General features: G+C 43.9%; 1 protein-coding gene across 1 annotated transcript in view; it reads right to left on the bottom strand.

Annotated features, from left to right (window-relative positions):
• Window positions 1–12739, bottom strand: part of serinc4 (serine incorporator 4) — a 36118-nt gene that overhangs the window by 20332 nt on the left and 3047 nt on the right. The window contains exon 2 of the mRNA XM_080772155.1: window positions 5264–5379. Within this exon, the coding sequence (XP_080628281.1) occupies window positions 5264–5332 (69 nt within the window). The 5' untranslated portion in view covers window positions 5333–5379. The remainder of the gene's footprint in view (window positions 1–5263; window positions 5380–12739) is intronic.

Raw genomic sequence — 12739 nt, 5'->3', positions numbered from 1 at the left:
ATTGATTGATTTATTAACAGTTTGCAGAATTACAGTACATTTCAAGTACAACTCCATACAAAAACATTTAGAGACGTACGAATATACACAACTATAGTCAAAAGGAAATCATCATTGGAGGTAAAAAGGGAAAAGAAACATATACAGTGAGGGGGAACAGGGGTGGGAGGGGGATTCAGATTTTACGGGGGCCAGTTTCGAATTGCAGCCGTCCGTAGTTGCCCTTTGAGAGCAGTTTTGAAGGAGTCAAGGTCTTGCATGTCTTAATGACTGTTGGTAGGGCGTTCCACATTTTGGTGGCATAGGAGTGAAATACATTTAGTCCCTTGTTTGTGCTGAATCTGGGTTGCACATGGTTTGTTGCACTCCCTCCGGTGTTGTGGGTGTGGACTTCGTTGACATTAAGGAAGTATTTAGACAGGTACATGGGTATCTTGGTGGTGTATAGTGAATCTTGTGGACCACACCCATTGCAAGGTGCTGTACTCTGTCGTCAACCCTAAGCCATTCCAGCCTGTCAAAGTGGGCAGGGGTGAGGTGGGTTCGGGTAGTGAGGCCAAGTAGTAGTAGTAGTCCCTTTGTTTTGGGAAGTCTCAAGCCTTGTTTTAAGGGCCTTAGAGGTGCTGTGGTACGTGCAAGCGTAGTCGAAGAAACCTTGTACGAGGGCTCCTGTTAGGGTCTTCAAGGTGTTTTTGTTGACCAGTGAGGAGATCCTATGTGGTAAGTAAAAGTATCAATACTGCAATGCAGAAGTAAAACTATGGAAAAATGTAGGTGAGTGAAAGCGCATAATTATTGGCATCAAAATGTACTTGTAATGTAAGTGCCAAAAGTAAAAGTACTCATCATTACGCAGAATGTCCCATTTCAGGTTTTCAAATGTAGGCTATAAAAACCTTTTGAAAATAGCAGATCTGCAAGCTCACAATCGCGACGCATTGTGAGCTTGTAGATTGCCCATTTTTCAAAAGGCCGAAATGTATACAGAGTTGAAGTGGTTTTGTAAAAATGACTAGTAACTCATATTTTCACATAAATGTAGTGGAGTAAAAGTACAATGTTTGCCTTCGAGGAAAGTACACATACCTCAAAATTGTACTTAAGTATAGTACCTGAGTAAATGTATTTAGTTACTATCACCACTGTAGATTACAAAAATCATCATCCAAGGGGGAATATTTAGAATGTTTTCGTTGATGTATAGCAGTGGTTTTCAACCAGTGGTCATTGAGGGGGTTCCAGGTGGTCCCCAGCAAAATGATGGAGAGTTGGTAACCAAATGGACCCTTACAGATCTTTAACTCTTGAGAGTGTAAAATGAAACCAAATTGACCCGGGAGGGTCCATTTGGTTTCATTTTATTCTCTCAAGGCAGTTTTACATTTAAAAAAATCTGCATTACTTGATTTACAAGAAGTCTACACATTTAGAGAGAAAGAAGTATTGTTATTTTCATTATCTCTCCTTAGATTTACCAGCATCAATACAGCATGGAATTGTTGTCAAATTCTTATGAAACGAGAACAAAATATTCTATAGTTTTGGGTCTGAGAAGCTAAATGTCATCAAATGGTGGTCCGTGGCTTAAATGCAGAATAAATGTGACTCTTTCTGATACAGAGACAGTCGTGGCGGGAAGACTAACTTTTCAGAGGAGAAGAAAAACTATTTTTAATCAAAAATGAGTTAATAGCACAGGCAGATTGTTCACCTACTAGAGCATGTCTGAAATAAATGTCAGAGCTGAAATTGTCATGTAAATATGAGATAAATGCTTAAACATGTAGCTTGGTGTAAAGTTGAAGTGCACAGAAGTGAACCTTTCAAGCCTGTTTTCTCATTATTCTATAAGCCATATCTCCAAAACTGGTGGGTCAAACTGAACAACCAATATGTACATTTGAAGCTATGATTCGCTGCTTTCATATGACATGAAAAAACGAAAATGAAAAAAATAAATCAATGACCTGCTGGACGGCACGGTAAAAAGATGAAATATTTTAACACTGATGCCGTGTGCCGTTAACGTGCCGTCCTGTTCCGTTTACCGTCCTGCTCCCGTCCACTAAAATTACTTCCGGTTTGCCGTCTACCTTTTGCCTGATCCCATGTGAATTCAGCATTAGCCTTGGTCAGAAACTGTCACAAATAAATGGACCTTGATATGAAATAGGTTGAAAACCACTGATGTATAGAAAAGCGCTTCAAAAACGAACCCTAAATGAACCCCATAGCATCCAATGTGTCAAGTTGTGACATGCTGTTAACTTGTAGATCGGCTATTTTCAGAAAAGATTTTTGGTGTAGGTAAAATTAACTTGAAAATCACACCCGTGTGAAGTGAGTGGTGCAACTTCGTGTGGGGGTCCCTGGAACATCCAGACCCCCAGGGCCGGCCCAGTTCCAGCAAGCTGCCCCACGTCTGAAATGAAATGGTTGAGAAATTACAGAGTTACCGTGTGGGGGTCCCCAGGGGGTCCCTGTACTGTACTGTACTGTACTGTACTGTACTGTACTGTACTGTACTGTACTGTACTGTACTGTACTGTCACACCCAAAATCATCAGTTAGTGTGTGTTTGTGTGTGTGTGTGTGTGTGTGTGTGTGTGTGTGTGTGTGTACTAGGCTGCGCAACAGCGACACTTGGTGGTGAAAACCAACCAAACGCTATTGTCGTGCCCGGACACAGCCAGCCAGGGACCCAGGGACAGACATAGCTGTCTATAGGAGTGGTTGCACCACTCAAAAACGACTCTGCCCCAATGGTGGTGGCCGGTGGGACTTCAATTTGTGGAAAAACTAGTGTGTAGTTGAGTCCACCTAAAGCAAGTGTCAAGACCAAATTCAAGTGTGGGATCGAGTTGAGTCCGAGTCGAGACCGACGGGAGGCGAGACCGAGTCGATACCAAGACCAGATTTTTTTTCTTCCTTTCTTTCTCATTTGATTTATACTATAGTTACAGAAAACAAGTGTCTGAGAGCAGGCAGGCGCGTCAGCTACACTCCGTTACTTAACAAGACAGCTGTCTATAAACGCCAAACAGCTCTCTGTGAATGTGAATGGGCTCCTTCTAATATGCGTTCTATACTGAGTGGGAAAAGGTGACTACGTCTTTCAAAGCTTGAGCTACAGGATGCTGTATATAGCAGCCACAGGTTGGCTTACATAAATGATCAATTATAAATGAAGGTAACATTATTTTCATTCTGTACAGCCGATCTGCAGTAAAGGCAAACCTTCCGCACTTCTGCCTGCCTGCCTGCCTGCCTGTCCATCCGTCCTTCCTCTGGGCCAAGCTAAACGCCCTTAATACAGGATTAATGGTCAGACCTAATTATAACTGCTATAAGCTTTACTTAACTCAGGGCAGTGTTGGCAAAACAGAACCACAGTGGAGTGGTTGAATGTCCACGTTGAAAGTATTCTAGGCCTAAAGTAAACACACACACACACACACACACACACACACACACACACACACACACACACACACACACACACACACACACACACACACACACACACACACACACACACACACACACACACACACACACACACACACACACACACACACACACACCCCTTTACATTGCTTGTGCATTACATTCACCCGGGTTCGAACTGGCAACCTTGCGGTTCCCACTCTACCCCTGAGCCCCTGAGCTTGCCTTACAGTACGAACAATCTGGTTTGAATGATAAGGTGGACCTGCAGTGGTGTGTGCTCTAGTTTTTGACCAAGTGTTTTACTTTAACTGTACTCTGAAGTGTTGTACCCTGCATTTATTTTTCTTCTTTCTAATTATTTGATCTTTCCAAAACATTGTGTTTGTTGTCATGATTTGTCACGAGCCGAGTTGGCTTTGTCTGCGGTGTAAACGTCTTTAAATAAATACTTTTTGAAAAGCCTGGTTGAATCATTTCCTGGGCCACTCGTCGTTCTGAAAGGGGGCGGGACTGCGATGCTTGATGAATAGAAGTTTTAACAACAGCTTGAGACTAAATATGAACTACAATGCATCCATTGGAACCCATTTCCTGGATAGTAATGGTTTTGAACATGTCTTTCCCAGTGGTGGAAAATACTTGGACTTATTTTACCCCACTGCATTTATTTGAGAAATTCAGTTTAGTTACTTTGTAGATTTTTGGTTATTATTACAAAACATACCTTCATTAATACCCACTTTATTTTGGCCATTTGCAAATAGCAGATCTACAAGCTCAGCTTGTATTTCCTATTTTAAGATAGGTTGTCCTCAGACGAGCCCTCAATCGTCGTTTCCAGTCATCCCGGTTCTCCCTACATCTGGCCAGTTCGTTGGTACTTTGCACTCCTGCATCGCTCTTGAGTACATCCACGTATGTTAGCAGGGGACGTCCTCGTGATCGATGCTTGTGTGTTGGTTCCCAGAGCACCAGTTTGCACGCAGCATTCTGGTGTAGCATCCGTCAAGGGACTTCTGCAGGGTTGGCTTCAGGGTCCAGCATTCACTGCCGTATAGCAGAACAGACTGTTGCGTAGAAGAAGCTGAGTTTGATTTGACGGGGGAGATTGGAGTTCCATAAACTGGTCATGCCATTCAGGGCCCTCCATGCAAGTGCCTTCCTCACTTTCAGATCTTGCTCGGTTGAGTTGACCCATTAGCCCAGGTACTTGAAGTCCTTGACTTCCTTCAGCACCTGTGTTGTATACTGTATATGGAACATAACCTACTGTGCAGCTGTTCACAAAACATTTACCTCTTTGCTACTACAAGGTTGCACATGAACACATGTCGTTACTATTGACTGGGCATATCATGTTTGTTTATAGTTTTTCCAAAAAATGATGTTATAGCAAATTCAACATAAACAAGACGGAACAAGACAGAAAGAGCCTGCTGGTTAGTCAGTCAGGGACCAATCATAAGTCTGACAAAAGGTGAATTATGAAACGTGTCTTAAATCATTGCTGTGGAGGTAGGGGTGGGACCTTCTTTTCAGAGATTTATGATACAGTGAATGCATATTCTATGATTTTGCAGTTCTATACCTTGATTTATACTTTTGTAGAATGCCAAAATGCCAAAAAGTGTGGTGTAAATGTTCTGTCACTCCTTTTTCTTTTACTTTCTGTTACCTTGTAGGTGGTTGTACTGTTATGTAACTTCAACAATACCCCTAAAAACCGCATGAAAACATCGTGATATAATACCGTGTATATCGTGATACTGTTTGAAAACAAATATTGTAAGGGTCGACTCGTCCGGTCTCTCACCTGATAGGCCACCATGTTGAGGAAGTAGCTGTAGGCTCCGCTCCGGCTCTTCCCCTGCCGGGCAGACATCGCCGTGTTCTTTCTATGACTGAGTTTCTCCTCGCCAGTCACTACATCTGACACAAGAAGACCTAATTCTGTGACTGCCTTTCTCCTCGCCAGTCACCACATCTGACACAAGAAGACCTAATTCTGTGACTGCCTGTCCTCGCCAGTCACTACATCTGACACAAGAAGACCTTCTTCTGTGACTGCCTGTCCTCGCCAGTCACTACATCTGACACAAGAAGACCTAATTCTGTGACTGCCTGTCCTCGCCAGTCACCACATCTGACACAAGAAGACCTAATTCTGTGACTGCCTGTCCTCGCCAGTCACTACATCTGACACAAGAAGACCTTCTTCTGTGACTGCCTGTCCTCGCCAGTCACTACCTCTGACACAAGAAGACCTAATTCTGTGACTGCCTGTCCTCGCCAGTCACCACATCTGACACAAGATACCTAATTCTCTGACTGCCTTTCTCCTCGCCAGTCACTACATCTGACACAAGAAGACCTAATTCTGTGACTGCCTTTCTCCTCGCCAGTCACCACATCTGACACAAGAAGACCTAATTCTGTGACTGCCTGTCCTCGCCAGTCACCACATCTGACACAAGAAGACCTAATTCTGTGACTGCCTGTCCTCGCCAGTCACTACATCTGACACAAGAAGACCTAATTCTGTGACTGCCTGTCCTCGACCAGTCACCACATCTGACACAAGATACCTAATTCTCTGACTGCCTTTCTCCTCGCCAGTCACTACATCTGACACAAGAAGACCTAATTATCTGACTGCCTTTCTCCTCGCGCTGTCACCACATGTGACACAACAAGACCTTCCAGCGTAAACACATCTAGACACATATATCAAAGTTCCCGCAAAGAAGCCATAATCCAAAAAACGGGAGGAAGTGGTGAAATCCAACCAAAAACCACAAATGGAAGCCCAATCCTGGTCTCTATACTGCCTCCCCCTGGGACCTCCCCCCTGTCAGGTGAAAAGAAGCGGCTTGGACTCCTCACTCCTCATTGAAGGAAGCATGAGGTCAGTCCGTTGCTCTCCCCAGGTGGGCAGAGAGAGTGCAGTGCCCTGGCAGTATTACACTAGATTAGACAATTAGAAAAATCGTGGGATAAAAAAAGGAAGCCCGATGGTACTGTAGTACTGTACACTACAGCAGCCTCCAGTTCCAGTATAGACTCCAATAGATAGTTTTTTTCTCGTGTCCCAATTACATCGTCGGGTAGATTATCCAGTAAAGCTCGTCCTTATAGTGGTGGTGGGATGTGAGCATGATCGGCCTCCGGTTGCTCCAACTGCAGTAACTCTCAGCGCAACGACTTTAAGGGATGAAGAAGTTGTTGGGTATTTCTTTTGCCCATTATCCCGTGAGGTTTGGCTCTGTCTGTATTGTATTAGCCTTGCATGGGAGCTGCCTGCAGAGTCAGAGGAGAGAGGGAGAGGTGGTGGTGTGAATGCCCAATGCCCTCCCCTCCCCCCGTCCCCCTCTACCCGCTCAGATTAGGCAGAGCCTGCGAGGGAGGGAGAGGAAAGTAGGGAGAGGACACAAACCATCTGTCCTCTTCCTTCCCTTCCCCCCGGGGCTTTCATACACCAGTAGCACCAGTCCAACATTTCCCACAATACCATATGGGGTACCATTATACTTCCCTATAGTAATCCCATTTAAATATTATAAGGAATTATCCCAGCATGATTCCCAAATTGAGTTTGAATCTGATACTAAACACTTTCCTGTGTCATCACACACTACGACCCAGAAGTAGGCTATATTGCATTGTATACTACTCTGTAATGGAATCCGCATTTCTTTCTGGTTTCACCAGAAAACATGCAACCAGAAATGCATTATCGTCACCTTCTTAAACTAAGTCATTTATTGGGGAACTTAATTTTTTTGGCCTAGGTCAGCTCCTCATGACACTTCATGGCCACCTCGGGTCAAATCGCCATAGTGAAATGGCCTATCTCATCAAGAGTGTGACTGAGGCCAAAATATTAGGCAATTTTTTTGAAAAAAGTCAGGAATAAGTTAGGTATAAATTACCGGTAGGTAAATTAGCCTAAATCAGGCCATTTAATCCAATCTAATTATATTTAATCCTCTTATGTTACATAACAGACAGACAGTGTTATTTTTTATATTAACATAAATTGTTGGTGAAATTATTAAGAAAATCATATAGTTTTGTTTTGGATCAGTTTGAATTCTTTCCTGAAAAACTTGAAAAAATGCGACTTATAGGCCATTAGTATACGAAGGTGACAATATTATACACAATATTTAAAGAGCTATTCAGGTGAATAGATGGTAAACGGCGTGTTTTAAATAGACTCGTGGCTGTCACCTGTGTGTAGTGGGGATCAGCCATGGCTGAGGCTGGTGGTAGTACTACACACGAATAGGAAGGGGCAGATTAGATTTGGGTTAGTAGGCTGGGCGCTGCGCCCGGATAATCCTCACATACTTCAGTTTATCATCTCAGTCAGGGTGACCTTAACAACTCCTCAGCCGGCCCTGCACTGCAGGGTGCCACTAGGTGCTGCACTGGGTGCCACTAGGCCCTGCGCTGCAGGGTGCCACTAGGCCCTGCACTGCAGGGTGCCACTAGGCCCTGCACTGCAGGGTGCCACTAGGCCCTGCACTGCAGGGTGCCACTAGGTGCTGCACTGGGTGCCACTAGGTGCTGCACTGCAGGGTGCCACTAGGTGCTGCACTGCAGGGTGCCACTAGGCCCTGCACTGCAGGGTGCCACTAGGCCCTGCACTGCAGGGTGCCACTAGGCCCTGCACTGCAGGGTGCCACTAGGTGCTGCACTGCAGGGTGCCACTAGGTGCTGCACTGCAGGGTGCCACTAGGCCCTGCACTGCAGGGTGCCACTAGGTGCTGCACTGCAGGGTGCCACTAGGCCCTGCACTGCAGGGTGCCACTAGGTGCTGCACTGCAGGGTGCCACTAGGTGCTGCACTGCAGGGTGCCACTAGGTGCTGCACTGCAGGGTGCCACTAGGCCCTGCACTGCAGGGTACCACTAGGTGCTGCACTGGGTGCCACTAGGCCCTGCACTGCAGGGTGCCACTAGGTGCTGCACTGCAGGGTGCCACTAGGTGCTGCACTGCAGGGTGCCACTAGGTGCTGCACTGCAGGGTGCCACTAGGTGCTGCACTGCAGGGTGCCACTAGGTGCTGCACTGGGTGCCACTAGGCCCTGCACTGCAGGGTGCCACTAGGTGCTGCACTGCAGGGTGCCACTAGGCCCTGCACTGCAGGGTGCCACTAGGTGCTGCACTGCAGGGTGCCACTAGGTGCTGCACTGCAGGGTGCCACTAGGCCCTGCACTGCAGGGTGCTGCACTGCAGGGTGCCACTAGGCCCTGCACTGCAGGGTGCCACTAGGTGCTGCACAGGGTGCCACTAGGTGCTGCACTGCAGGGTGCCACTAGGCCCTGCACTGCAGGGTGCCACTAGGTGCTGCACTGCAGGGTGCCACTAGGTGCTGCACGGCAGGGTGCCACTAGGCCCTGCACTGCAGGGTGCCACTAGGTGCTGCACTGCAGGGTGCCACTAGGCCCTGCACTGCAGGGTGCCACTAGGTGCTGCACTGCAGGGTGCCACTAGGTGCTGCACTGCAGAGTGCCACTAGGTGCTGCACTGCAGAGTGCCACTAGGTGCTGCACTGCAGGGTGCCACTAGGCCCTGCACTGCAGGGTGCCACTAGGTGCTGCACTGCAGGGTGCCACTAGGTGCTGCACTGCAGGGTGCCACTAGGCCCTGCACTGCAGGGTGCCACTAGGTGCTGCACTGCAGGGTGCCACTAGGTGCTGCACTGCAGAGTGCCACTAGGTGCTGCACTGCAGAGTGCCACTATAGGTGCTGCACTGCAGGGTGCCACTAGGTGCTGCACTGCAGGGTGCCACTAGGTGCTGCACTGCAGGGTGCCACTAGGTGCTGCACAGGGTGCCACTAGGTCAGCTATTTTCAGCAAGTGTAAAATCAGTCATTATAACGGCATCAAGGCCCGCCAAAATACATTTTAGTCGACTAAATCAACTGTAGATTTAGTCGACTAAAATCCTATGATATTTAGTCGGCTAAAACTAGACTAAGCCTAAAACATTCCAGGTGACTAAAATGTGACTAAATCTAAAACTACACTATTCAAAGGACTATGACTAAAACTAAAATCTAAAAAGCTGTCAAAATCAACACTGCCAATTAACCTATCTGACCGACGCAAGGCCGGGCACTGCACTCCGTGTGGTGGTGCGGTACACGCGAGTCAAATTTGAAGTCGGTGGGGAGAACGGTTTTCGAGTTATTTGGATTACAGGCGTACGTGTACACACACACACACACACACACACACACACACACACACACACACACACACACACACATTAACAAACGAGTCACATCTGTGCTGGTGGAAACTGCAGATCTCATCTATTGTTTACGGAGGCACATGCTGACTCTACCACCCCATTCGGTGCAATGTTTCTAATTATTGTATCTATCTTCATCTCATCCCTGCTGTAAATCTTTTATTATTATTAATATATATTTTGTATGACTCAATGTTCATTACTTTTTCAAATTTTACCCAGAAAAATAGCAGATGAACGGAATAAGTATCATTACATTTATTTAGAATCAGAATCTGTTTGATGGAAAGCAGAGATTTAGTTCTATGATTAGCTGCAATCTTCAGCAGTTTGAAAACTTTAGTTACTAGTTACTTTGTAGATTTAGATTATTACAAAACATACATTAACCACTTTCATTTCGGCCATTTGAAAATAGCCGATCTACAAGCGATGCCTTGTGAGCTTGTAGATCGGCTATTTTCCAAAATATTTTGTGCATGTTGATGCCAATACTTTTGTACTTTTACTCAAGTAGGCCTACATTTTGTATTCCAGACTTTTAATTGTAACAGTGTATTTCTGTATTGCAATGTACTTAATTAAAACATGTCAGTACAAATTTTCCACCAGTGCATCTGGGTGCCCTGAAGCGCAGCATGTGCTATACAGTAGCAGCCTACTGCAATGTCATTACATTAAAACAGGCTATAATGATTATCAAAGGGTGTGAAAATGGCGTAATCAATCAATGCTCTACCAAAATGGCTCTGCGTGCCTGCCAATATCTACAGGCTGCTCACAATGACATAATCAATGCAATAATTCCCACTGCCTGTCATGACTATAAAACCTTTGATTCTGTGAAAATAAATGAAAATGAAAGACGCTAAGTGTATTTATTAGATGTACTATATCATATAATTACATATACAAATGTTATTTTTTTCATGATCCTGGATGGCTTGATTCTAGGCTTAGAATAATTTATATAAATATTTTTGTAAATCTCTACTCCCACTTTTTTAAATCTCTACGCCCACTGCTATCAGTGCTATGCCCTATAAACTCACACTATAATGCTTCAAGTTCCTACGATATACACTATAATGCTTCAGTTCCTACGATATACACTATAATGCTTCAGTTCCTATGATATACACTATAATACTTCAGTTCCTACGATATACACTATAATACTTCAGTTCCTACGATACACTATAATACTTCAGTTCCTACGATATACACTATAATACTTCAGTTCCTACGATATACACTATAATGCTTCAGTTCCTAGTTCCTACGATACACTATAATGCTTCAAGTTCCTACGATATACACTATAATACTTCAGTTCCTACGATATACACTATAATGCTTCAGTTCCTACGATATACACTATAATGCTTCAGTTCCTATGATATACACTATAATGCTTCAGTTCCTATGATATACACTATAATGCTTCAGTTCCTACGATATACACTATAATGCTTCAGTTCCTTTATGATATACACTATAATGCTTCAGTTCCTAGTTCCTACGATACACTATAATGCTTCAAGTTCCTACGATATACACTATAATGCTTCAGTTCCTACGATATACACTATAATGCTTCAGTTCCTATGATATACACTATAATGCTTCAGTTCCTACGATATACACTATAATACTTCAGTTCCTATGATATACACTATAATGCTTCAGTTCCTATGATATACACTATAATGCTTCAGTTCCTTTATGATATACACTATAATACTTCAGTTCCTATGATATACACTATAATGCTTCAGTTCCTACGATATACACTATAATGCTTCAGTTCCTTTATGATATACACTATAATGCTTCAGTTCCTAGTTCCTACGATACACTATAATGCTTCAAGTTCCTACGATATACACTATAATGCTTCAGTTCCTACGATATACACTATAATGCTTCAGTTCCTACGATATACACTATAATGCTTCAGTTCCTATGATATACACTATAATGCTTCAGTTCCTACGATATACACTATAATGCTTCAGTTCCTTTATGATATACACTATAATACTTCAGTTCCTACGATATACACTATAATGCTTGAAATGACAATCAACAGACCTATAGCATGTGGAATAAAAAAACACCATCTTAAGGCAAACCAGCCTGAGTAATAGTATTAATGATACAGCTACATCAAACCAGCCTGAGTATTAATGATACAGCTACATCAAACCAGCCTGAGTATTAATGATACAGCTACATCCCATGAGCCTTAGATATTTCCGAAATTGTGTTACAAGAGTCAAAAACACTGCGAAACAAATCAGTGGTTCTCAACCAGTGGTCCTTGAGGGGGTTCCATGTGGTCCCCAGCTAAATGACGGAGAGTTGGCAACCTGAGAGTGTAAAATTAAGCTCTCAAGAGTTAAATAATTGTTAAAATCTGGCATTACTTATTGTAACTCTACACAATTAGAGAATGTATAGTTATTTTTATCAACTTTTGCCTGTCATCTCTCCTAATGGTACCAACATCAATACAGCATACAGAACTGTGGACAAAATTGTATGCACCGAGCCAACGACAACAAAAGGGTTTTGGGTCTGAGAGGCTAAACGTCATCAAATGGTGGTCCGTGGCTCAAATACAAAAAAATATAAATAAAATAATGGACCGTGATATGAAAAGGGTTGAAAACCACTTCCTTTGATAAGCAGGTCCTACTCTCTGTGGACAAGCTCCTACACACAGCGAACGAGACAGTGCCCAGCAGCATTCCTGGGGGCCCGTCTTTTCACTGACAGATAATTACTGTTGCCTTGTGGAGAGGAGGCCTAGTGCCAAGAAGAGCAAACAAAAACCAATTAGGACGCAACTTATCGCTTGAGTGAAAGCATTCAACCTATGGTTTCAATAGGCTTATGAAAAGATGACTGGATTCATGCCAAGTAGCGGTTACTATACTAGGCATATACAAATAAATATGTATATAGTATAAGATTATCTTTAAAAGGTAGGGTAAATGATTTGCTTTGGTTACATTTAGTGTTA

The sequence above is a fragment of the Protomyctophum bolini genome (assembly GCF_963924005.1).
Source record: "Protomyctophum bolini genome assembly, chromosome: 1".
Taxonomy (NCBI): Eukaryota; Metazoa; Chordata; class Actinopteri; order Myctophiformes; family Myctophidae; genus Protomyctophum; species Protomyctophum bolini.
Note: the sequence above shows the minus strand (reverse complement) of the source record. Positions and strands in the feature narration are given on the sequence as shown.